Source organism: Amphiprion ocellaris, chromosome 11 (genome assembly GCF_022539595.1).
Source record: "Amphiprion ocellaris isolate individual 3 ecotype Okinawa chromosome 11, ASM2253959v1, whole genome shotgun sequence".
Taxonomy (NCBI): Eukaryota; Metazoa; Chordata; class Actinopteri; family Pomacentridae; genus Amphiprion; species Amphiprion ocellaris.
In genome coordinates, this window is record NC_072776.1 from 3,914,605 (window position 1) to 3,938,536 (window position 23,932).

Here is a 23,932-nt window from a genome sequence, read left to right on the forward strand (position 1 = left end):
TAAGCTAAGCCCTAATGCGCATTTAGGTGGTCTACTACTTTATATATAGGTAAAAATTCGACATAAAATCCAATAGACTTATAAAAAACGCAGAAGTCAAGATTGTTTGATTAATACATTCAAATAAATAAATAAATAAATAAATATCACGTCTTTGAGGACATGTTGTCGATATTACTTACCAACTTCCAGGTGAGATTCCAGGTGTAAGGCCTTATTTGGGTGCACTGCAACTTTGGTAAATTTTGACGCCTTAAATACTTCTTCAGTCGTCGACTACCGGATTTTGGGATGGGGATAAGCGAAGCACGATATAACACAGTAGAAGAAACGATAGTTGGGGAAATTTGTCTGTGCTTCTCAAACATTTTGACCCTCCAGGTGTGCACCTCCTGCAGGGAAAACTGTTGGGGTGACTTCACAGACCCTAGGGGAAATCTCGCGATATCGCCGTGTGGTTACCAGGGGAACGCGAGAGTGGAAAGTTGCGCTTGTCCGCTCGGCTTTTATCCAAATGTATGAACACCGGAGCCGTAGCGTTACTCTTGTGCTTCACAGTTTGCTAAACATGCGTTTAGCAGCGTCGCTTATGGAGGAAAAGTAATGCAGAGTCAACGCTTTTGGATTTGTCCATCAATTCACAGCGAGGTTGGTACATTAGTTAGCCGGTTAGCGCTAGCTTGCTAAGGCTACCGTAGCTTGTAGTTTTTAGCTGGCTGGAACACCAACTATACCAACTGCTCAACACTTTTCTCCATTACGAGGCAGTTGTAAGTGATGTTGGCTAACTAAATACTGACTTTGCCCAGCTGTGTTCGTAGCTGTTAGGTTAAAATAGCTAGTAATATTACTCAGGTCGATATGGGTTCACTATTACTTTCGCCTGTGGGCCAACGTATTGACGGTTCGCGCTAAAATTCAATAATGTTAGTGTTTGTTGTGTAATAAAAGCAATGGCGGTGTTCCAGTTTAACTGGTGATCAGGTTAACTGGCGATAGTTTCCGTCTCCAGATGTTTCGTCCGCAGATTCGTCACGATCAGACCTGGATTTACGTGAAATAAAGATACCAGATAAAGAAGACCTCATCGAAAAACGTCGGCATCACTACTTAATAAAGTGTGTATCCATGTAAATATCATCTACAGACAGTAAAAAGAAATGTGCGGGCCGAAATAAAAAACACGTATTTTTCAAGTACGGTGAGAGGATTCGAAACCACGTAATCCAGCGATAAAATTACAAGACCACCGTTTTACTCATTATGCTACCGACCAGCTCAACAAGCATTCTGCTTCATCCATATAGATCACTGTCATTCTGTCAGGTGTTTAACACCTGGTGATTGTTCAGGAAACACGCCCATGTCAACTGGGGATAGTCACAACTTAACACAGGCTGCCTGGTTAAGAACGAGTCACAAAACTATTTATTGTCTCACAAAGAAACCCCACAACATAGAAACACGTCCACTGCTGTGTTGTGTGTTAGTTTGTGTGTTCAGTGGAACAGATCCAGAGCAGAACTTCAGGTTTAACTCGGGTTTGTTCTCAGAAACACTCAGACCCTCAGCAGTCTCCCATCAGAACAACACGCTGCATAACATCAGCTTGATTTGCTAAAACGCATCGGAACAAACTGAGACCACGTTGTTTAAACTAGTCACTCAGAAAACAATAAAAACTCGTTCAGTTATCCACGTCCTAACCGTCATTTCAGAGCACTTTAACCGCTGACAATATTTTTTTTTTAAAAGGAAGTAAAGGGATCCGACCTGGTCAAAACAAACAATATATTTGTGTGATTTGTGTCTTCCCAAACACCCTGGCAAGTTTAGAAATGGCAGAAGATACATTTAAAGATGTTACAGAGGAAGACTAGAGTGAATTGTGGTGTTTGACAGTATCTGATTTAATGACATGCTCCTAATCCACCTTAGAGTACATGTAGGCTAAATATACAAATATGGCAGCACAGTATCTTCAGAGTCCAACAGGAATATCTGTAGCTGTAATGTTCAAATGTGACTGTAGTCTACTTCAATACATCCAATAGGTGCTCATGGCTCACTGTGTAGAGCGAATAAACCATTGTTTGTTTTGACCAGATCGAATCCCTTTACTTACTTTAAAAAAAAAAAATAAATAAATAAATAAATAAATTAAAAAAAAAATATATATATATATATATATATATATATTTATATATATCACCAGTTGAACTGGAACACCGACACCAAGCTAAAGCTCATTTTTTTTTCTGTCAAACAGCCGCTGTTTTTATAGTAACCCAGCTAACTATAACAGTGTCGCCTCATTAATGGATGCTGTTTTGGATGTTTACAACCAGAGAGGTGTGGTGTGACAGTAATGTTGATTTATTTCTACACAGGTTTCCTCGTCATAGGAGCAAGTAAAACAACATACAGCAAAATGCCGTCACCACAAGTTCTCCAGCCGGTCCTTAAAATGAAGGTGGATGAGTTGTTCCTCAACTGGTTGAGCGATCCTGCAACTCAGTCACTACTCCAAGATTATCTTGATGTGATCAAAAGTGGACAGCATGTTGATTTGAACTCCAAGGACTCCCCGGATAAAAGGTCACTGGGATTCAACGAGAACAACAATGTAGCATCCCAGAAGAACCTGGCAGAGAAGAAGCATGCTCCCCTCAGCATTGCCTCCAGCCCCCCATCTGCCAGCACCCTGCCCTCTCGCAGCAGCAGTAACACCAGAGTGGCAGGACCCAATGGCAGGGTGCTACGGAGGTCTGTCAGCACAAAGAAGGTAAATAATCGATTCAAACAGTAAGTTATAAAGTTGATAAACCGACTGATCATCATTCCTTAACATCTTATCATGCCATAGCACTTCATCTCAGGTTGCTGGTAACAGTGTAAACAACAAGGTGTGTCCTCTTGTCTTAGTATTCTTCTTGGAACTACCTGAGGTACTCGTGACATAAGGGTGTGTTGCACATTTGTTGTTTCAGTAAGCCCTGTATTTGTTTCATGCCAGGTATTAGCGCTTCAACCTCAGGTGCACTTAGCAATTACATTAATGTTTTGTTTGTGAATCATAGTTTAATCCATTTAAATACATGACATGCTTGTAAATTATGCTGTGTTTTAATGCCCCGCACATTTTATAGACTTGCTCGTACATTTTTGAGATTAATACTGATATTAAACATTGAGGGGAAAAAAACAGCATTACATTTTGCACTTACTGCTCTCTGGTCCACAAACTATAATAACGGTGACCCAGTCTCAGCATTGCATCTAAGTTTATTTGCCATGTCTGTGTTGCAACTTATCTGCCTTACCAATTTAGCACTCTAGCTCTAGTACAGTTCTTGTTTACCTCTTTATTTGACCTTTTGTACAGACTTATGCGTACATCTCTGCTGTGTAATGCCATATAAAATAGCAGCCTGAAATGAATTCCATGTTTGTAAAACTGATTTTATAACCACTGAGTATGTTAACTGAGACAGGTCATCAGTATGGCATGCAGGGGGCAGGAGGTGCTGTCCATGATGCTGAGCAGTTTCCTCAGCATCGTCCTCTGTGACACTTCCAATACAGACTCCAGCTCAACCGCTAGGACAGAGATGGGGGAATAAACTAATTAATAATGGTTCAATTTTTGTGAACTAAGCTTAGCACAATAGCCTCAGGAGACTGTTGTTTGTTTTTTCTAAATAAATCATCTTCATTTAAGATAATTTCACTCCATTTTTTCACTCCCATGTCCCCCTAGGAGGGCCTGCCCCTAAGTTTGAAAACCATGGCACTAATGTATCCTTTGGGATCTTTATTTTCCCTGACTGACCACAAGAGGCTGCTGAGTAGCCTACAGTATCTAAGGCACAGAGAGCCTGTCCAGTCTGCACTATCATAGTGGAGTCTTCATGTCTGTAGGCATAGTTAGTGATATTAGACAAATATTTTCCAAATATGCAAGCCTTACCCACAAATTAGTGTGGCATGAGAGGTGGGAGTGAAGCAAGCCTATGCCTGGCACTCTGGTAACTTTTTTAACCTGTGTGTTGTAGATCTAACTATGCTGTAGAAGAGGTCTCCAGAGGTACATAGTATATATATTATTTATTTAATAAAGAGAGAAATTACAGCTGCACAAAACAATTAAAGGGCTCTAAATGTTTGTATGTCTTCTCAAGGACTCGCACTATGTAAAGATGAGAAGTGCAACGTGAAAGCACGGGCTAGCTGTAGACTGTGGACATGAGTGAGTGTGATGACAGTGAGACAGCCAGACAGCTGGGGGCACATGCTCCTCCAGACTCCGCCTTCTACATGCTGTTGACATGCTAAAGATGGGCATGAGGCGACATTCAAGTAGCCACCGGTGCGACATCTGTTCTCTTTCTGGCTGAAACACCAGCAGCAGAAGCACTACACGTAATGTTAGAGTCAGCAAGACATTCCGGTTTTATGTCGAGATGATGGCAATGGTCATTATTACTGTGCTATGTATGTAACTATACTTAAGCATGGACTAACAAGTTGCCACAAGGGCTTGTAAGCATGGGTTTACAAATTGTTAGAAAGTAGAATACATTTGCAGTCAATACTACAAAGACTCCAAAATAGAGAACACCAGCTCACATAATAAAAATGTAATGCAGTGTAAAATGTAGATTAAATTGTTCATACTCCCTTCTGTTCTAGTAATCGCAGAGAACCACAACACATCAAAGTTAAACATCCAATTTTTCATCTTCTGTTTGCTAGTATTATGTTGGTCTAACCGAGGCCTTTTGTGAATTGATGAAAAATAATTTATAGATGAAATGATCTACCACAAAGAGGAATTTTAGGTTGCATATGTAGTTTTTCTGATTAAAGTGATCAGTTGGCTTTAAATCTTTCCCAAGATTCTGTCCTGTTTGTTTATCACGAGGCCTTGTGACGGTAAAATAGGAGGGTTGTCAGATGTATGTAATTTTTCCACATCATTCCTCTCGCTGACCTTAGCCCCCTTCTCTCCTCAGATTAATACAAAGCATCTGCTGGATAGTGTGTGTGTGTGTTCTGCTCTGATGTGTCATGGCATGTGGCTACTCTGTGTCACTCAATATTAAGGGGATTGTGAGGTTGTATAAATGTAATATTTCTATTTTAAGACAACAAAACGAATTCCTGCATACAGATGCATTCTTCAAAGGATTATTCAAAAATTCGATTTATGTCACACTGATGCAGCCCGGAACAGCTGGTCTGACTTTGACATCAGACGCTGATATAGATAGCCTTGGTTCCCTTGTGTTGGCATTAGATACCCGGAACTCTGCCAGTGAGATGAGGTGTGGCAGCACATTCATCCTCTGTGTAATTTAGTTTGAAACTGCTTCTATGAGATGCTGCTCATTGTTAGGATATGTGGTCGCAGATCTTTTATTTACACTATGTACAGTAAAGATCAGCTCTCCATGCTTTGGCTTTAAGGTCTGTTGTGTAATTCCCTCTGTGTTGTGAGTGCAATAGGTCACACAGAAACATCCAATAGTATGAAATGTAGAGCAGTAAATATGAGTTTTCTTTGAGTTTTTTTTTTTTTTTTTTTTTTTAAATTCTGCTCTTTTTAGCTGCATTTAGGATGACCAATTCCTTTAGATGTCTTTTTATAACATGCTTGGTTGTGCTCAGTAACATAGGAGCTATTTGAAGCAGGGGCTCTGGGGTCACGTTATCAGTTGCCTGACCTGTCAGAGAGAACCTGGTGTTAAACTGTTTCCCGCAAGTGCTTTTATTTTGGAATCTCAGTCACTTGTGAGTCCAAAGTGTACGATTGCAAACTGTGGCTTTCACCTAGGACTTCATCTAGGACTTCTGTGCATGGATGTTCTATTAATGCAATAAGTAAGGTCGTAAATAAAGAAAGAAATGTGCTTTAAAGGAATAACTCTTAAACGCTATGGAATCTTCTAAATTTGTCAAATTTAAGCAAAATGTAGTTTTGTTTTGAGTCTGTATGTGTAATTTTTAGGGCATTAAATACATACATTGGGAAAAGGCAGCGTTAACATGAAGTGAAATTGCTAAATTGCATCTTATCATTGTAGAAATATTGTCTGGGGAAGTCAGAAGAATAGATCAGAAGCTGCTGCCTTTAATAATCAGTTGCTTTAAGTATAAACCTTACACTTATATTACACTGTTGCATAAGCATAGGGGCCCCTGTGTACTATGACTTCTTATCTGCAGCTGCCTTCTTTAGTGCTCTAGAGCCTTTGCTCCACTTCTGAAGTCGTGTAGGCTACATAGACTTTTCACCAAACATTTATGAGTTGAACTCCACCATTGCATTATTACTCTTATGTAAGCTAGCTGATCGGCTCACATCATGTTCTACTTTTTGGCCTCCCCCGAGACCAATATGTTGTCAGTCAATGAGCCCACCGTGTTATCGGTCAATCGGGCCTATTTTTGGCACACATTCACATTTATCCCAAATCCCTGTCTCAGACATCCAATTGTGGTGGCTTGAGCTGGAGCTTTCTGGATTTCACCCCAGCATTGGTTCTGTACTCATGCTAAGAGCCAGCTGTGGCTCTACTTAAAGGGTTGTGAGAGGGTTTGAACTTCCTCTGTTGGGATGTAACGCTAGCCTCGCTGATTGAATCGTGTTAGTAAAGCCAATACTGAAGCCAATAGAACATAGAATTTGTGGGACACCATTTACACTTGTATTGATTGTTTGGGGAAGGGGTGATTTGATTGGTTTGTGCCCCACCCTGCTTTAATGTATTTTTAGTTACTTGGTTGTTTGTTTGTGCTGCATGTCACTTGAATGTGACAGTTTTGTAACAGTCTTTGAATACCATGTCACCTGAACCTGAAGGGAAATGCAGCCTAAAAAAAGAGTGCGTGGAATTGTAACATCCAGACCTGTCAATGGTCACTAACTCCAAACAGCGTGTTTCATAATTTCATCTGTTACGCAATGAGATGAACATGACTGGACACATGTTTGTGTACAAATCAGATTTAGCAGTTCACAGATTAGACACATTGCAGGGTCAGCCTGTTTTTCTGTTTGCCACAGTGACCCATCAGACTATGGAAATAGTACTTTAGCAGCTTGTCTTACTGAGAGTTGCCTCTGAGGGTGATTATTGTTTGGCCACCCTGCCTGTAATGGCTCTAAGATGATTTGCTTAGTGATAATGCTCGTTGGATCCTGTCCATTCTGGTTATTTAAAAAGCACATGATTCCCACAATCCTGTAGGAAGATTATATATTGAGAACCAGTGCACTGTCACTGCTGTTTTCGCCATGTGTCTGTATTTCAAAACACTAATGGGGCTATTTTTATGTGTGTAAAACAACACATTGTTATCCCTGCTGCGCTGTGATGCCTCTGTTTATGGAACAGACTTCAGATTTTGTTTGCTCAAACCATAGACTATGTATATATAGTCTAGGACTCAAACACAAAAATGGACTGAACAGTACATTTGAGTTGATAGTTTCATGTCCCCCACCAGTTTTTTTGGCCTTTGTGCTTTCCTTTCCATGTTTTGTTTGAATTGATGAGCATGAACAAAAGGCAGGCAATGTGAAAAGCCTTCATACAAACAGCTTATCAAGCATGTGCAGTGTCCTGTGTGGAGGACAACAGGAACTGGGTTTGAGCAGAAACCAGTGGAAACTGTGGACTTGGTGATCCTGTCATCTAAAAATACCGTGAGTGTGCTTTTAGTGTCTGTATACAATAGTGACATTAACAGAGATGAGTTTATTTACATAGTCCTCTAATGTGGACATCACTGTGCCATTTTTCTTCAATTAGGCCTTTTTCTATGCACCGTCCATGCAGTGAAGGCAACTCCCGAGCTGTTAGATCAGAGTTTTTACAGAGAATTGATGTAATTGCCTTCATTCAGGGATAGCAGCAACCGGAAGTGAATGTTTGTTTGAGGACTAAAGATACACTCTTGTTTCTCCAGCTCCAGTTTCTTAGATTGGCCAAACAGTGCTTGGTGATGCTTTTAATAGGTGCAGACTGGTTCGGTCATCAGTCTTTGAATTTGACATGTCCCGTTCCCCCCTCTATTGCCCATCAACTATAATAAGACGTGGAATGGCTGGCAGCCCAAGCTTGCTAAGGGAAGGCAAAACAAAGACCACCATAAGATAGGATGCAGAGAAGCTGAAAATATGTATGTCTTGTAGTTATGTTGACCTACACTCTTGTTATCTAAATAGTCATACCTTGGTTATTCTCTTTATGTCTCTATGCTTCATTAGTTAGTTTTGTCAGTTATACCTGTTGGCAGATTTACAGATTTAGGTAGAAGCAATATGCAGCTTCCATCCCTTAAAGGGTTTTATTGGGAATTTTCTCATTAGCATCTGCACGTCTTGTCCAAAGGAAGGAAGTCTATTTTTCAGGGCTCATATCACAGGCCAAATTTCTCTGAAGTATTTTGTTGTGTGGGAGCTTCTCAGAAGGAAACTCACCCAACATGAGCAGTGTGCCGTCATGGTACGGAGGTGCATCCTTCAACTGAACTCTGTGGCTGCTGCAAGCCTCAACAACAGGTCCATCTCTTTACATAACCTTCCACGAGCACTGAGGAATGCAAACTGGAAAGGGCAGATCCATTGCACACACCCCTCCCTCCCACACATACAGTAAGTGACAGCCACACACATGCACCCAGTCACTCCTTATCTCCCCAGCAGCTTTGAGGCAAGGGCTCCCTGACCCTGCAGTACATGTGTGTGTATGTTGGGTAGAGACTGGGACAGAGCGGCAGGCTGAGCTGAGATTGTGCGACCAGATCTGGAATGGGAGAGAGAGTCACAGTAGCAGCTGCTCCCTTGCATTAAGAGGCTCCACTCTGACAGAGGACAATCACAGGGACATACACACAGAGGACTTCCACTGCCTTCTGCTTACAGTGCTGACTGCAAGTGATCTGCGCGGTCGAGAGGATAACGCTGGATTGAGTGTTGTGTTTGTGTATATGTTCACCCCATCCTGTCTGGAGCGAGGATGAGGATGAGGGAGCTGTCTCTGCGTCAGGACCCTGACCTGAGGAAGGAGCTAGCCCTGCTGGCACGTGGATGTGACTTTGTTCTGCCCTCTCGGTTCAAGAAAAGGCTCAGAGCCTTCCAACAAGGACAGGCAGGTGTTTGTATGAGTGTACACTCTAACACGGAGGCTTTGCTGGCCTGTCAGCCAGGCAGCAAGTCTATTAATGTGGACTGGTATTTGTGGGCTTCATGTCTCGGTATTCAGATTGCATTGCGGTACAATTACTGTTAAAGTACACTAATTGTTTGGACAAATGACAACAAATTAGCAGCTATATTAATTTCTACTGCCATATTTAAAAGTTTCATCAAACAACTGCCACACACTAATATGGTGTGTAAAATCTGATTGTTGTGTAATCACTTGCACTTTTGTAAGTGAATTACTTTTGCCGTTGTTTGGGGACAAAGATAGTCTTCACCTATACAAAGATATATGAGGTGTGAGCTTTGGTTACCAGATAATGCTTCTTCTTAGGTGGTATGTTGTGCTCAGCCGCTTTGCTGTCCTCTTTCAGAGCACATCATTGTGAATGTGCAAAATGTCATGTGGCTTAGCAGTTGTGCTCAAGAGCTCTGCTAGTGGTGAGCATGAAGTGAGAGAGAGGGGACAGTGCAGGGCTGGGCAACAGGAGATGTTTATGTCCTTTTATAGCCATGGCAGACACCAACACACAGGGCAGAAGAGCTTAGGCTCAGCAGCATTTATCATTTATCAGGTTAAAATGAGCAGCTTACTGCTGACACAAAACAGCAAAATGTTTTCAGACAGTGTTGTCACTCGTACATGTACAAATTTACATGGAAAAATTTACTGCCATTACGTCTGACTCCATAATTACAATAGTTTTGAAAGTTTTATTGTTGCAGACATGATGTTATATGTAGGGGTGGTCAAATGAACAGTGGGTGGAAAGTGTTGCACCAAAACAAACACCAAGATGATCATTTTTGTGTCTTAGCAGAGCACTGTAGGTGTGTTTATGTGATTATTAAAGGCCACACAGAATGATTCAGTTAGCAAATTCTTGAGTCATGTAAATAGTCCTTGGCTATGAGATGATGACTGAGTGCAAAGCATGTTGTGCTCCTGCTGTTTTTAGTAACTGGCTGATATGCAGCATAACAACTCATTTGGCTCCTAGCGTATTATGACTTTATATGTGCATAACTATGAAAATATTATCACTGGTTCATGTTTTCTACAACAATCAGCAAGTTACCGAGAGGAGATTTTATCAATGAATGAGTTTTTCTTTATAGTATATCAGCTGTTAGTGTGGTGAATCATACTGGTGGGAGTGTGATTCATTGTGAAACTAAGGCCTGTGCCCAGTGTTACAAGATGCCATTGTTGTTAGAATTAGAGTAAAGATTACACCGGTTTCCACTGTGACGATACACACATCTCTCCATGGTTAAACAAGGTTTAAATAAATAGAGGGATGATTATGGACCATAATAGCTCATGCTGCTGAGCCCTCACATACAAATCTATTTTCTGCTGAGGTCATAGTTGCTATTAGAACAAAACACAGATGTATCCAGGCTGTGACATATATAATGGCTTCTATATTACTCAGGAGTATGTGCCATGTAAAAGTGTACTAAGCACTTTCCAGAAACACCTATTAGAGTTAGCTAGATTTAAACAGGGAGCTTCTACAAATATTTAGGGCATCCATGCAAAAATGAATCCAACTTCAGAAAGTACATTCCTACTCTTGTCTGAAGTTCACACTTAGCACATAGTGTACATACAGAACATGCCTGCCTTAATTGTGTCTCTAGGGCTGTAATTGACAACTACTGTTTGCCAGTAATCAGGTATGCTGCTCAGTTCTAGCCAAGACGGCTCTTTTATCTGCTCTGTTGCTTTGTTTTTGAGGCACACGCATTCTTGCATCATAACACTGCAATTATTTAGTTCTTTATTGGGGCTTCCCTCCATTACAGACATAGCTGAGGTTTAGGTTTAATTAATATTTTTAATAAAGCTGGTGTTTAATTTAGACTTATCAGTTTGAAAATCCTGGCATTGTAAACTTGAATGACCCATCAATAATTGTATTTATTTAATTATATTTTATTTAGTTATTAATATGTGCATGTTCTGCTGTGCCAAGTTAAAATGTCTGCTGTGAAAAGGCTAAGTTATTGATTTATTTGCTACTATTATCCTTTTATAGATAAGTGCAGGAATAAGGGATTGTATTAAAACCTTGTAACTATTACAAGATTAGTAACTACACTAATTTTGAACATATACTATAGAATCATGTTAACAGATTTGTAGATTTAAGTATTTATATTTTTCATTAAGTGGAAATCACTAATAACACACTTTTTATAACATCTCTAAGCATGAGTAACTCAAATTTTGTGACTGTCTTTTGTTGCTATATCTATATATATCTTGTGTAAAGCCACAATATAGTGTTCAAACCATATGCATACACAAGCTTTAATGTGTTAGATTGCCCTAAAGACCAAATGATTGACTTAGTTAAGATAATTTTGTTTTATCATGTAAAAATAGTGTAGCACTCACTGTAGATTGCCATGAAGTCCAGTCTGCTATTAGGTTTGTATAGCCTTAAAATTCAGATTCTTTTAAACATAATTTGATCATTAAATTACGTTAACAAGTTGCAAACATTGCTAGATCAATCTCAGGTTTTAACAACAAACTGAAGTGACTTGCCAAGCTGTACTTTGCATATTAGTGTGAAATGCTGTATTTTAATTTGAAGTCTACTATAGAGTAACTGTCTAATATAGGGGACTGTCAGTCACATGGGGTATCTATTACATATAAATGGATAATGATTACGCTTGCTCAGGTATGGCTACATGAGCACTAGCAGTGTAGGGCTTGTGTTACGGCTAACTCATGCTGGAATACTAGCATTTGCTAGCATCAGTGGATAACGGTTTGTTTGTCTGGTTTTGTCTCAGGCCCAGGTGAGGACGGAGGAGCCAGTCACCACAGCACTGAGTGAAAGCATTCCCAAGTTTTACTTCCCACAGGGCCGGCCCCGAGCCAACCTCAACATCGACAACCTCATTTCCAAAATTGAGAAAATATTTTCCCAATTCCCAAATGAAAGGGCCACCATTGAGGACATGGGGCAGGTTGCCAAGGTGAGAATGTGATTTGTAGCGTGGAGGTTCAACCGCCACCCAGTGGAGTATTTTCACTTGTGCCATTTAGCGCCTGACTTTACGAATGTTTGCTAATTTTAAATCCCCATGGAAAATATTAGTTCCGTGTCCCTGAGGAATGTGAGCGATGGCCCGAGGGGAACTGAAGTGAAGAGAGCAATGACAGCAAATGATGCAACACTGCTTTTCTACCAAACAGCATTATGTGTCTTGGTGCTTTTCTTTCCTGCATTAATGGTCACATGTATTTAAGAAGTTCTTTTTTAATGTTTTCTCCCATCTCTACACTGCCCCCTTTCTCCTGCCTCCTTAGGCCTGCGAGTGTCCCCTCTATTGGAAAGTGCCATTGTTCTGCTCAGCTGGAGGCGACAGGACGGGCTTCGTGTCCGTTCACAAGTTTGTGGCTATGTGGAGAAAGTAAGACAATAGCTGCTCTTATTCTCTCTAGACCACTGGTGCATTCACTCACAGCCAAATGGCTCATACAATCTCCTCTGAACAATGATGGCCACTCGCTTGGGATCACAGCCACTGCATGCAGCTCTCTTCTATTATGACATTTTCCTTTTCATTCTTTAACAGTAATCATTGCCCTCATAAACACCACAAGGGGGAAGTCGCTGTGCACATACAGTATATAAATGAAAACATCCATTCAGCGCCTTTCTGCCTGAAACTGAAAGGAATACCACTGGGCTCTTATAATGGTGGCCGTGTGTTGAATGCTGTTGTGTGCAAAAGGCATGCTCTTGTATTAATGTGTGAGCCTCCAGAGAACCGGACAGACCTGGCCTTTGACTTGAGTTCATGACTGAGCCATTCTTAGACGAGAGGCCACAACAGACGCCTGCATTATTTTTGCATTGCGACCATAACACTGCACACTTATAATCACCCGGCAGCGATTCAGAATCCTAATTTCAGAATGTATTATACCTGCACTTGCAATTTTTATTGGAACAATCTGAAACTTGTGCTCTTGAAAGAATGATAAAAAGGATAGAGAAAACATAATAGCCAAAAGTGGGAGTAACCTTGCAACCATCTGTTCTCTCTTTTCTCCTCCAGAACTCTGCAGACCTGTCACGATGACGCTTCTAAATTTGTGCACCTCTTGGCCAAGCCTGGCTGTAATTACCTGGAACAAGACGACTTTATTCCATTCCTGCAGGTACTGGCTACAGCTCACCCAGGGAGAGGGCTGAACTTGGCAGTGTGGGATGGCAAAATTGGACTGGCCTGGGTGGTGCGAACTGGACTTAATTTTTGGTCTGCCCTGCTGAGGCAGTGCTTTTTCATGTGGCGGAGGTCTGATTCAGGGATGTTACTGTAAGCTCGTATATAGTGCAGAAGAATATGCTGAGGGGAGATTCCTCTGACCCAGTATTAACCCTTGTGTTGTCACCGGGTCAAAAATTACCCGGCCACTATGTTTAATAGCAGAGAAAAACCCCGAAATTACCCTTTTTCAACTTGAAATTCAATGACTTTTCCTAAAGTGACTCCAGCAGTAGAAAAAGTGGAACACTGTCTTTGTTAATATTTTTATCAAAGCTATAGGTTAACATCATTCAAAGATTATCTTAGGATCATTTTTGATCCTGAAGTTAAAATCAGTCACAGTGGACTAAACGCTTCCACCTCACACACCTCTAAAACCACACAAACACATGTGCACACAGACACACACGCACTGAGAAATTGAGATTATGTATGCTACTGATTGATCTTAGAACAACTTCAACTTTCATGTGCACTGCTGTTTCCCTTCCAAAAATGTATTTAAAGCTACTTTCTGCACATTTTGAGTGCCTTCTTAGGATATACAAGTACTGTCTCTTGCTAAACAAGATGTTTACACCTACGCAGCACCTTTACTAATGATAATAGTGATAATAAAAATCTATTTTAGTAAAGAAAACTGTTATAAAATCTAAGATGCAATAAAAACAAGTGATGTCCACTAATTAAACACAGTCTTTCTGCCCTCTGAAGAGGGAAAATCTAGACATTCACAAAGTGTGTGATGCACGACAGGTTGGTTCTTCATGGAAAATAGATTTCTGGTTTAAAATTCACTTAAACTGCTTTATTTTAGAGGCTCAGTGTAGGTGGGTCACTTTTGACCCTTAGGACAAGGGAAGTGTACAGGATGTTAAGACAGCACGAGGGTTAAAGCTCAGTAGTTTTTAGCGGGGGGGAAGTGGAGGTGAAAACGTGTCTCATGTCATAAACACATGATAGTACCATTTAATCCCAGAAAACACGCACTCATGGTTCAATTATTTGTTTTGTAAGACAGGTTTAATTGAGCGTTCAGAAATTCTTAGCATGTGGACCCGCTGCGGTGGCTATTTGTATTCTCATTCCATCTGACAAGCTGTTGGTGCGCCACACCGGCTCCACCCTACACCTGATTCATTTTCATGCTGGCAGGAGCGGCCGGTCTGAGCCGAACACCCGTTAGCATACCAGCAGAGATGCCTTGTGGCACACGCTGTTTAATTTGTATGGTTCCACTCGGCGAATCGCCTTTGACTGTTTTGATGAATGAAAGGCGGATTGCAGTGGAGTAGATTTGACTGTCCCCGCCTGTTTCCTGTGCCCTGTGATTTATGTGTTTCTCTATGATTTAATTTCTCACAGTAAGAGTCAAAGAGGCACAACGGCTGCCCTGAAATAAGACCTTTTAATTTCATTGCCGCCTTCGCATTTATGTCAACAATTCTTTCCCCCGGTAGAAGGAAGGGCGATGGAATAAAGAAAAGACGTGAAGGAGTTTCATGGCAAGAATATAGCCTCCGTTTATTCGGAATGCAGCACACTCCCTGTGACTTTATGGCATGATGGAGGCGAGTTTAGCAGCAGTCACCAGCAAACATCTTTTCTTCTTCTTTTTTTCTGGGCCCTCCCACCACTTTGGCAAATCAAAACGGTTTAAGCTCTTCCCAAAACCAGTTGGCCCAGTGATTTGTGATTTCAAAGAAGCGTTTAAGTTGGATGGCCTCTCCCAATACGGCCCGGAGCTTTTTCTTCACTTTGCACAATTCATAAAGCATATGGCATGACAGAGTAATGGAGATGGACACTGGCAACTTCTGATGTTTGAATCAGTATGCATTCATATTCCTGCTTTGAAAGTCATGTGTTCTGTTTACCAGAAAAGAGAGACAGATGTGGTTTGCCGTTTTAACTCGTCTCTGAAAGTAACTACAGCCTTGAACTGAACTTGTGTATTTGTTAGCGTAGCAGGCGTAGCATGTCATTGAGTTTGTCTTTAACGTTTGTGTTTGTCCGTTTTGTTATGGAAATGAAGCAGATGTGGAGCAAAGACAAAGTGAGCTGACTTTACTTTATGTTTTCAGGATGTGGTGAACTCACACGCGGGCCTGGCCTTTCTAAAAGAGGCACCGGACTTTCACTCACGATACATCACAACGGTATATTACAGTAACACACAACTGCACTTTACAAGTAGTAGACATAGAAAAATGGCATTGATGGACGTTTGCTTATTTTATTATTGTTTTCAGGTGATTCAAAGGATATTTTACAATGTGAACCGGTCATGGACTGGAAAAATATCATGTTCTGAGCTCAGGAAAAGTAACTTTCTTCAGGTAAACCTTTACATTCTGTGTCGTCTTTCCATTTGCACTGATATGCATAATAGCTACTTTCCTCATTAAGTCTTCAGATGTCTAAAAGGTATTTAATTATCTTTTTAAAATTGCAGATTTTAAGGTTAAATGCTCTGTATTTTAATTTGAACAAAAAATTTAGTATAAACATTCTTTAGGAACACATACGGAGAGTTTGATAAAAAGCCTAATGCTTACTACTATGCTAAACTAATGCTAACCTCCCACTTTGCTTGCTAAATCTCCTGAAGGAAACAATCTTGTTATTGCCAAATTACCTTCAATCTTATTTTTGTATTCATTTCTATCTGTTCTGACTGTGTTGATCAAAAAGCACAAGCAGTCAGATGACCAAACATGTTGTAAATAAGACAAACAATTTCACCAAATGATCAAAACCACCATCCAGAAATTAATGTTGGTGTGATTCCTCACTGGCAAAAAAAAAAAAACTGCACACAACTACAGCAAGGGAAAGTTAAACTAAGAAGTCTCAGTTTATATTCATTCTAAATGTCTAACCTTTTGGTTAATTATTTACACCTAATTAATGATTAGAGTGAAATAATTTTGTACTTCTAACTTTTTCCTGCTTACCAGAATGTGGCGTTGCTGGAGCAGGAAGAGGATGTGAACCAGCTTACAGAGTTCTTCTCCTATGAGCATTTCTATGTTATCTACTGCAAGTTCTGGGAGCTGGACACTGACCATGACCTCTACATCGACCAGAAAGACCTGGCACGGCACAATGACCAAGGTACCAAACACCTCTCACCTTCAGAAGTCTTTGTTTGTTGCTTGCATTTATTTTAGCATCATGTTAGCATGCATGGTTGAAAAATGCATGCAAAAGAGTCCCTGATTTTGAACTTAACAAATGCTTCCCTAAATCTTTCTGTCACTTTGCAGCACAGTCAGTAGGCTGAAATTCTATGTAACAATAACAGGCATTTGTAAATGCTATTTCAAGCAGGTTTACTCCTCAAACACAAACACGTAGCCAGGAAAAAGATTTGTCTTTGACGCTTCCTCTCCTCACACTCCACACCACATGTTTCTGGTTGATGGTCTGAGAGTGAGGCAGGGGAAATGAGACACAAGATCAATAAGAGAGCAGCATATATACTCTGCTCCAATGACGCCATGTCTGGAGCAATTTCTACCACTATATGGTCAGAATGATGGCCAGAGGATTTATGATATTGTCAAGATAAAAAACACCAACCCCCGCCTTTCTGGATTTACAGTCTGTGAGAATGGATTACATGTGTTGTGAAAAAGTTGTACAGTAACTGAGAGGGCTGTTGTCCTGGAGAGAAAAGACATTTTTCCCCCAGGAGGCTGGATTGTAAGTAACCTTTTTACTGTGTGTTTTCCAGCCATGTCACATAAGATGATTGAGAGAATATTCTCAGGAACAGTCACAAGGTAAGTTGATGTCATTGAGTTTAAAATGATGCTCGTCTTGTCTTCAGTGGCTGTTTCTAATACTGGTTTTGTGGTTTAATCCATCAGGGACAGACGTGTTTATAAGGAGGGGAGGCTGAGTTATGCTGATTTTGTCTGGTTCCTCATCTCTGAGGAGGACAAGAAGACCGACACCAGGTATCTGAACTAGGGATCAACGAATATGGGCCGATTATTGGTCATCAAAGAAAGGCAGATGACCGATATTTGGGGCTGATATACATTAATGTTTTAACAGCATGTGATAGCAAGAAACCTGTCATTCATAATTAGACTTCTTCATTGATAATGGTGACTATAACGGAATACATAAAATAGAAACAGGAGTGATTAAATTAGGACGCTCTACTCTGAGATTGATCAGTTTGTCTTCTGCAGTTACGTCTGCTGTTCTTCAGTATTTACCTCATCTTAGACTGATCTATCACTCTAATTGCCCACTAAGGTCCAGATCTTAAAGCATCACAAATTGTTGCTTTCCAGATTCAGTTTCTGGGTAATCTGTGGCTGCCTCCTAACTTAGCCACTTTACATGTCCTTTACAGTTTTCATGTCTTTGCTAACCTCTGCCTCCCTTCACTTTGTCACCAGTATAGAGTACTGGTTCCGCTGTATGGACCTGGATGGTGACGGGGTGCTCAGCATGTATGAGCTGGAGTACTTCTACGACGAGCAGTGCCTAAAGCTGGAGTCCATGGCCATCGAGCCCCTTCCCTTCGAGGACTGCCTCTGCCAAATGCTTGACCTTGTCAAACCTGAGGTCGAAGGTCAGACCTGTTTTACGTTTCTCCACTGTCAGAAGTTCACATACCAGAGAGTCCGACAGCTTCCACTTTGTCCACGATCACAGCGGCGGACGCACGCACACATTTTTACAGGCCGAATCATTGATCGCTAGCTGAGGGAACAGTCACAGATAAGAGCCCGACTGATGTGCACTCCCAGCTGCAGGTGTCATCCACACTGTCAACAATTCCCTCCAGCACTTAGCTCTCACACTGTGTCGTTTAGAAGATACTAGTTCATGGTGCGGGCGAGCATGTTCGGTATTGACGGCCACAGCAAGAATGTGACCCTCAGGCGGCCTGGCGGTATGTCGCACTAGTGGAGCTGTGTAATACGACATGTAACACGAGATGGAACAACGTCTTCTCAGAGTATTTTAGATGTTTTCTTGAACAGTTGAAAGACAGTACAGCTTGTATGATTCTAACAGTTTAAAATACAGTAAAGATTTCACGTTTAATGACTTTGCTGGTGAGATTTTTAAGTCTCTGACAGGAATATGAACATGAAGACCAACTGTAGATGCAGATGTTGCAAGGATCATAAAATAGTATGCTATGATATCACTGTTAAAGCCTCTTTTCCACTATATCAAAAGCAGAAACTAGCATTTTTTTTTACTGCTGAATAGACACCAAAATCACAGCAGTCCATTTTATGTACCGGATAGCAATTTATCAGTTGGTTGTAGAGTTGATTTTAATACTCTGTACACCACTCTGAGGGCAAACTTACTTCCTACTGTAAGAAAAATGTATTTTTCTTTCGTAAATTAATGTTAAAATTTAATTTGAAAGAATGTTTATATAAGAAAAGACAAATGAATCAATCATCAGTTACAGCCCTGGTTTGAAATATTGTGACCAAACGGTTCCAGTAGTTTAATCAGAAGGGAACTGACCACATCCTTAACTCAAGCCACACCGCACGATGAGGAAGGTGATTTAGTAGATGTCACACCCGGGCTGTCAATACTAAGCCAGTTCTGAAGGCTAACACCCTTGTAGTGAGACCCTAACCCCCCTGGAATAATTTAATAATGTCCTAGCCATAAATTTTCTGTCACATTCTAAGTCTGTGTTTGAAAACTTAAACACCTGATTTATCCCTTTCCAGGTAAGATCACTCTGCGGGACCTGAAGAGGTGCAAGTTGTCCCACGTTTTCTTCGACACTTTCTTCAACATCGAGAAGTACCTGGAGCACGAGCAGAAGGATCCCTTCTCTGTTATCAGGGTGAGTTAGGTTAAATCTTGATCCTGTGTTACCAGACGTGCGTTTGTTTTCCTCTCAGAGGTCGAGCTGATCGTGTAACTTGTCGTGTTTTTAAGGAGGTGGAGGCCGACGGCCAGGAGGTCTCAGACTGGGAGAAATATGCTGCAGAGGAGTACGACATCCTGGTGGCTGAGGAGGCTGCCAACGACCAGTGTAATGATGCGTAAGTGTGACCTTACTGGAATTTATCAAACTGCTAAAACAGCTTTTAAATTTAATTCTGTTTTTCAAATTCAGAGATCTCTTTCAGTTTGATTAATTGCTAAAGAAATATTACAATTCATAGTATGGGGGTTTAACCTACTGTTTGCATTTGAAGCAATGAAAGTATTTTTTTTATCAGGGATACAAAAACAAGAATAAAACTTGTTGTTACAGTTTCCTATCATTTTAACCTTATTTATATATTATAAAAATGTTAGATTGGACTCATTTTCACTGTAATTGCTACTAGAGAAACTTATTTCATACTGTTGTGACTAGAAAACAATAATTTTTAATTAAATTGGACAATTTTGAAGAATTATCAGTATGAACAGTGGGAGATAAAAGGGAAATCTTTATCTGTGATTGTCTTGAGGCATACATGTGGTAATTTAACGCTGCTTATTTAATGTATTCATAACTTTTCAGAATCAGGAAAGCCTTTATTACCAAGTGAGTGCACACAAGGAATTAGACTTAGTGTATAGAGAGCAGTGCCTGCAACAACAACAGACAGTAAAAGAATAAATACACAAATCTAAATCTGAGAATTTAAAATAAGAAATGCTACAAGTATAAGAAATATAAGAAGTACTGTGTAAAAGTAAGTGTAAACAAAGTACTGTGTTAAAAAAAAAGACATAAATTTGCTTAAACCAGGGGAATAAATTACAATATTATTTAAATTAAAATATTGCAATATTGCACATAAAAGTAACTTATAGGTGTCATTCTTAAAGGTTTGAGAAATTCTGACCTTGCCTATCGTGTTAATGTAATTAGAAATATTTCTCATGATTATCAGTGATGTAGGGCCAATTTAATGCAGTTATTAAATGTGGAAACACACAGTTTGATAAATTACTATGACATTTGGGTGTGTTCAAGAGTGAGGGTTTGTTAAAAAGTTCACGTACGAATAGAAACCATAGCTGAAATAGTTGTAAGATCAGCTGATTTCAGTTTTCTGAGTGACGGTCTTTAGATTAGGGTGACGGAGCTCCATGTCCCCGTTACTGAGAGGATAAATTCCAGCAGCTCTGAGAGAGTCGGTGATAAATGAGGCTGTTGACAGGCATGTTGTGTGGTGATTTTAGGAACACCACCGACTTCTAAAGACACGCTGCTAACCAGAACAGGTAAGACACTCAGGGTTCCAGCTCAGACTAAGTGTTCTCCTCCTCCTCCTCCTCCTCCTCTCTGGGCGGGTCTAGTCCTAAACCCACTCCTGGCCTCTACCCACCTCCCACCGGTCTGAGCTCACTGTCCACAGCAGATAGGTGTTTTGTCAGCCGGCACAGTGTCATGTGTTCGTGGTCGTATCTTAGAGCTGGGAGTCTGTTTCTGAACCAGACGGCTTCTGTTTTTATCCTTCCTGCTCTCCTGACCCATCTCTGTTCAGCCTTCATGTGGTGCTCCTGTGTCTTTTCCAGTCACGCTGGCTTGAAGTTGTTGTTCGGAATTTTGGGAAATACACTGTTAAGCTTTCTTGGTAAGAAATAGATGAAAGGATTGATGTCATTCATGAATGGGTCAATCTATAACTGAGGGACTTCTGAAGTCCATGGGATATATCTTGCACACATTTTTATTAAAAGTAAAAAAAATATTTTTTTATGTTCATTATGATCATGTCTTTACAAATTCCATAATTACTTATTATGGAAACAATCACTTATTTATAAAAAATTACTGGATATCACGAAAATGTCAACTAATTAACCGTCCAAATTTAATACCAACCACCTTCTAATGAGCTAAACAATAATAAAATGAGCTGATTCAGAAATAGTTTGGATTGTGTTCTTTTTATTAAGTTGAGATAATCAGGACAGATATTTTTTTTCAGCAAAATATCAAATTTTATTTATTATCTGTGTCAGAGAAATCGCTTTCCACTAAGTTCCTCATTCCAAAAACACCTCTCTAGGAAGTGTGTTAATTCCAGATCACATGACCTACTCCACATGATGTCATTTCCTCCTGAAGAAAAGACTGGCCAGACTCCAAGGCTTTCTGAGTTATTTAATATAAAGTAGTCAACAGGTTTACTACTATATCTTTAGAAATAACTTTCAATTTCAGTTTTACTCAATTGTATATATAATATTTAGAAGAATCTTTGTCTAAAAATACCATGTGTTGTTTGGTTATAGAAAGCCATGTTGATTTTAGGCCTGAAAACAGCAAAAATGTCAACTGTGATACAAAAAGTCCCACAATTATATATTGACCCGTCTGCTGATAAATATGAAGTTATTCTCAGCAGCCTGTTAGCAGCAAGAATCCTCTTCTAGTCACTTCAAAAGCTCAGTCATTATGACTCGTTTGCTTTAATCAGAGTATAAAAACGTTGATTTCTTGACCTGGAACAGAAATGTGTTTATTTAGAATTGCTACCAGATTACTTGTATACAGCTATTCTCTCCTGCTTCCTGTCTTTGTGCTATGCTAAGCTAACTAGCATATTTTCTGTATTTCATCCAAGCAGGAAGAAGCAAGAAGGCGAATGTATTTCCCAAAGCTCTGAATATGGTCATTCTTGGGCACATTCACCACAGTTTTACCCTTGAATGTGGTTGACTGAATCATACACTTTGTTGAAAATATGTTTTGTTTTCAACATCTATTTTTCCATATCTGTCTTGACATGACACCAACATGTTCAGATGTGTATTTAATGAGTTTTTGCTCGCTATCATCATTCCTTTTGTGCAAACTGGCTGGTGCAAAGTCCCTGCCCAGCATGTTTCACAAGGAAGAGAAGGAGTACAAAATCCACAGTATTTATTCAGTGTAATTATGTATTTTAAAGAGTTTTTTCTAACAGTAATATAAGTTGCAGTGGGGGGATAGGAGATATCCTTCAGAATTGTCAAACTCAGATTGCTGAATCCTCATTAGCTTCCAGTAAACTGAAAAAGAAACGATTTTAGCCGACAACACTTAAGCTGAATTAAACTCACTTCAGCTTTTGATGTTCATACGGGCATGTGATTTTTGTTTTGGGACGGCTGAAAAATGTCCCATTTGACCGATCCTTTTCTCTGTGTGTCTGTTCAGGTATGATAATCCTCTGAGCCCTTTAGGGCAGCACATCTCCACTGAGCTCGGTCTGACAAAGAGACACTTCTTTGAGATCCCCAGTCCGCACTGCAACCCGGACCTGGACGAATACGAATATGAAGACGACTTCGAATGATGCTTGATGCATTTTCTTAGAAGCCTGCTGAGCACCTTCCACCCCCAGAAACAGAAGTCAGACGGCCGTGTTGGTGGTTGAATCACGTCGAACCGAGACCCAGAGATCCTGCAAAGCGGGACACGCTTCGCCAAACAGAGTAAACACAAAACCAGGAGACAGTCAGAGCATCGGTGGAGTCAGGAGAACATTCTCACACATCAGGCATACAGGAGAAGGTCGTTCTTCAGGACTGACCCAGATTAACATTTTCACCTGTTGCACTTAAACACCACAGCTGACTTCCAGCAGCATGTGTTCAACCTTCGCTCCCTCCCCACACGTTGACAAGTTGTTTTCTGCATGTAATCTTGCGCATCAATAATGTTTGGGGCGAGTTTTGTGTCATCTGAATATCGGTGTTGTGTAATAACGTTCACGTGAGCCAAATCACTTCTTTATTTACGCACTGCAGCTCCCCTGAATTCCTGGACAGAAACCGCGTTGATCTGCTTCAGTATGGAACTTATTGGCTAGAGTTACATTCCAGTGATCAGAACCAAGGGTTTTTCTGCTGTAAAGTCACTCACGGTTTGTCAGACGTTACTTTAATGCCAAACAAGCCACCTTTGAGCCTTCTGCACACACACAAGCACACAGTTGAGACAGCGGATGTCGTACAGGTTTATCATGACTTCATGTGTGAGATGGGTTTATAAATTATTAGACAGATTTATAAATGACTGTAAATATTTATTTTGTGCTTGCTGTGTTGTAAATGAATTGGGCAAGTGTTTTAGACATTCTTTTTTTCTATGTTACAAAGTACTGAAGTGGAACGTACTTTGAGAGAGCAAAAGGAACCATTTTAAAATGTTTTGCTTTTTTCTTTAATAATAAAGCCTTGGTTAATGGAAGAGTAAAGAAACTGGGCGGTGCAGTTTAATGTAGTAGAAACTCCTTTTGATATGTTCATTGCTATATTTAGTAAATTACAAATGTGTGTCAGTTGAAAACTATTATCAGAATGTGAAAAGCACTTTGTTGGTGATAAATGCTGCTGCAGAACACAAACATCCAGAAATGTGCAAAAGTCAAAAAGGTAATTAAATGCTTTTGAATAATTGTAAAATGTACTGATGGAAGT

At 40.2% G+C, this 23,932-nt stretch overlaps 1 protein-coding gene across 3 annotated transcripts; it reads left to right on the forward strand.

Moving 5' to 3' along the window:
- Window positions 1-459: 459 nt before the first annotated feature.
- Window positions 460-23,702, forward strand: ppp2r3b (protein phosphatase 2, regulatory subunit B'', beta). 3 transcript variants are annotated; one of them, XM_023288864.3, is made up of 15 exons: window positions 460-648; window positions 2,391-2,785; window positions 12,026-12,211; window positions 12,546-12,649; window positions 13,301-13,403; window positions 15,598-15,672; window positions 15,766-15,852; window positions 16,474-16,630; window positions 17,253-17,301; window positions 17,389-17,478; window positions 17,932-18,107; window positions 19,243-19,361; window positions 19,457-19,563; window positions 20,702-20,743; window positions 22,668-22,805. In XM_023288864.3, the coding sequence occupies exons 2-14, from the start codon at window positions 2,432-2,434 to the stop codon at window positions 20,718-20,720; spliced, it is 1,626 nt and encodes a 541-aa protein (XP_023144632.2). In that variant the 5' UTR covers window positions 460-648; window positions 2,391-2,431; the 3' UTR covers window positions 20,721-20,743; window positions 22,668-22,805. The 3 variants fall into 3 exon arrangements, with proteins under 3 accessions (XP_023144632.2, XP_023144631.2, XP_023144633.2); XM_023288863.3 differs by lacking the exon at window positions 20,702-20,743 and having other exon boundaries at window positions 461-648; window positions 22,668-23,702; XM_023288865.3 differs by lacking the exons at window positions 460-648; window positions 2,391-2,785; window positions 20,702-20,743 and adding an exon at window positions 8,681-9,158 and having other exon boundaries at window positions 22,668-23,702.
- Window positions 23,703-23,932: the final 230 nt, after the last annotated feature.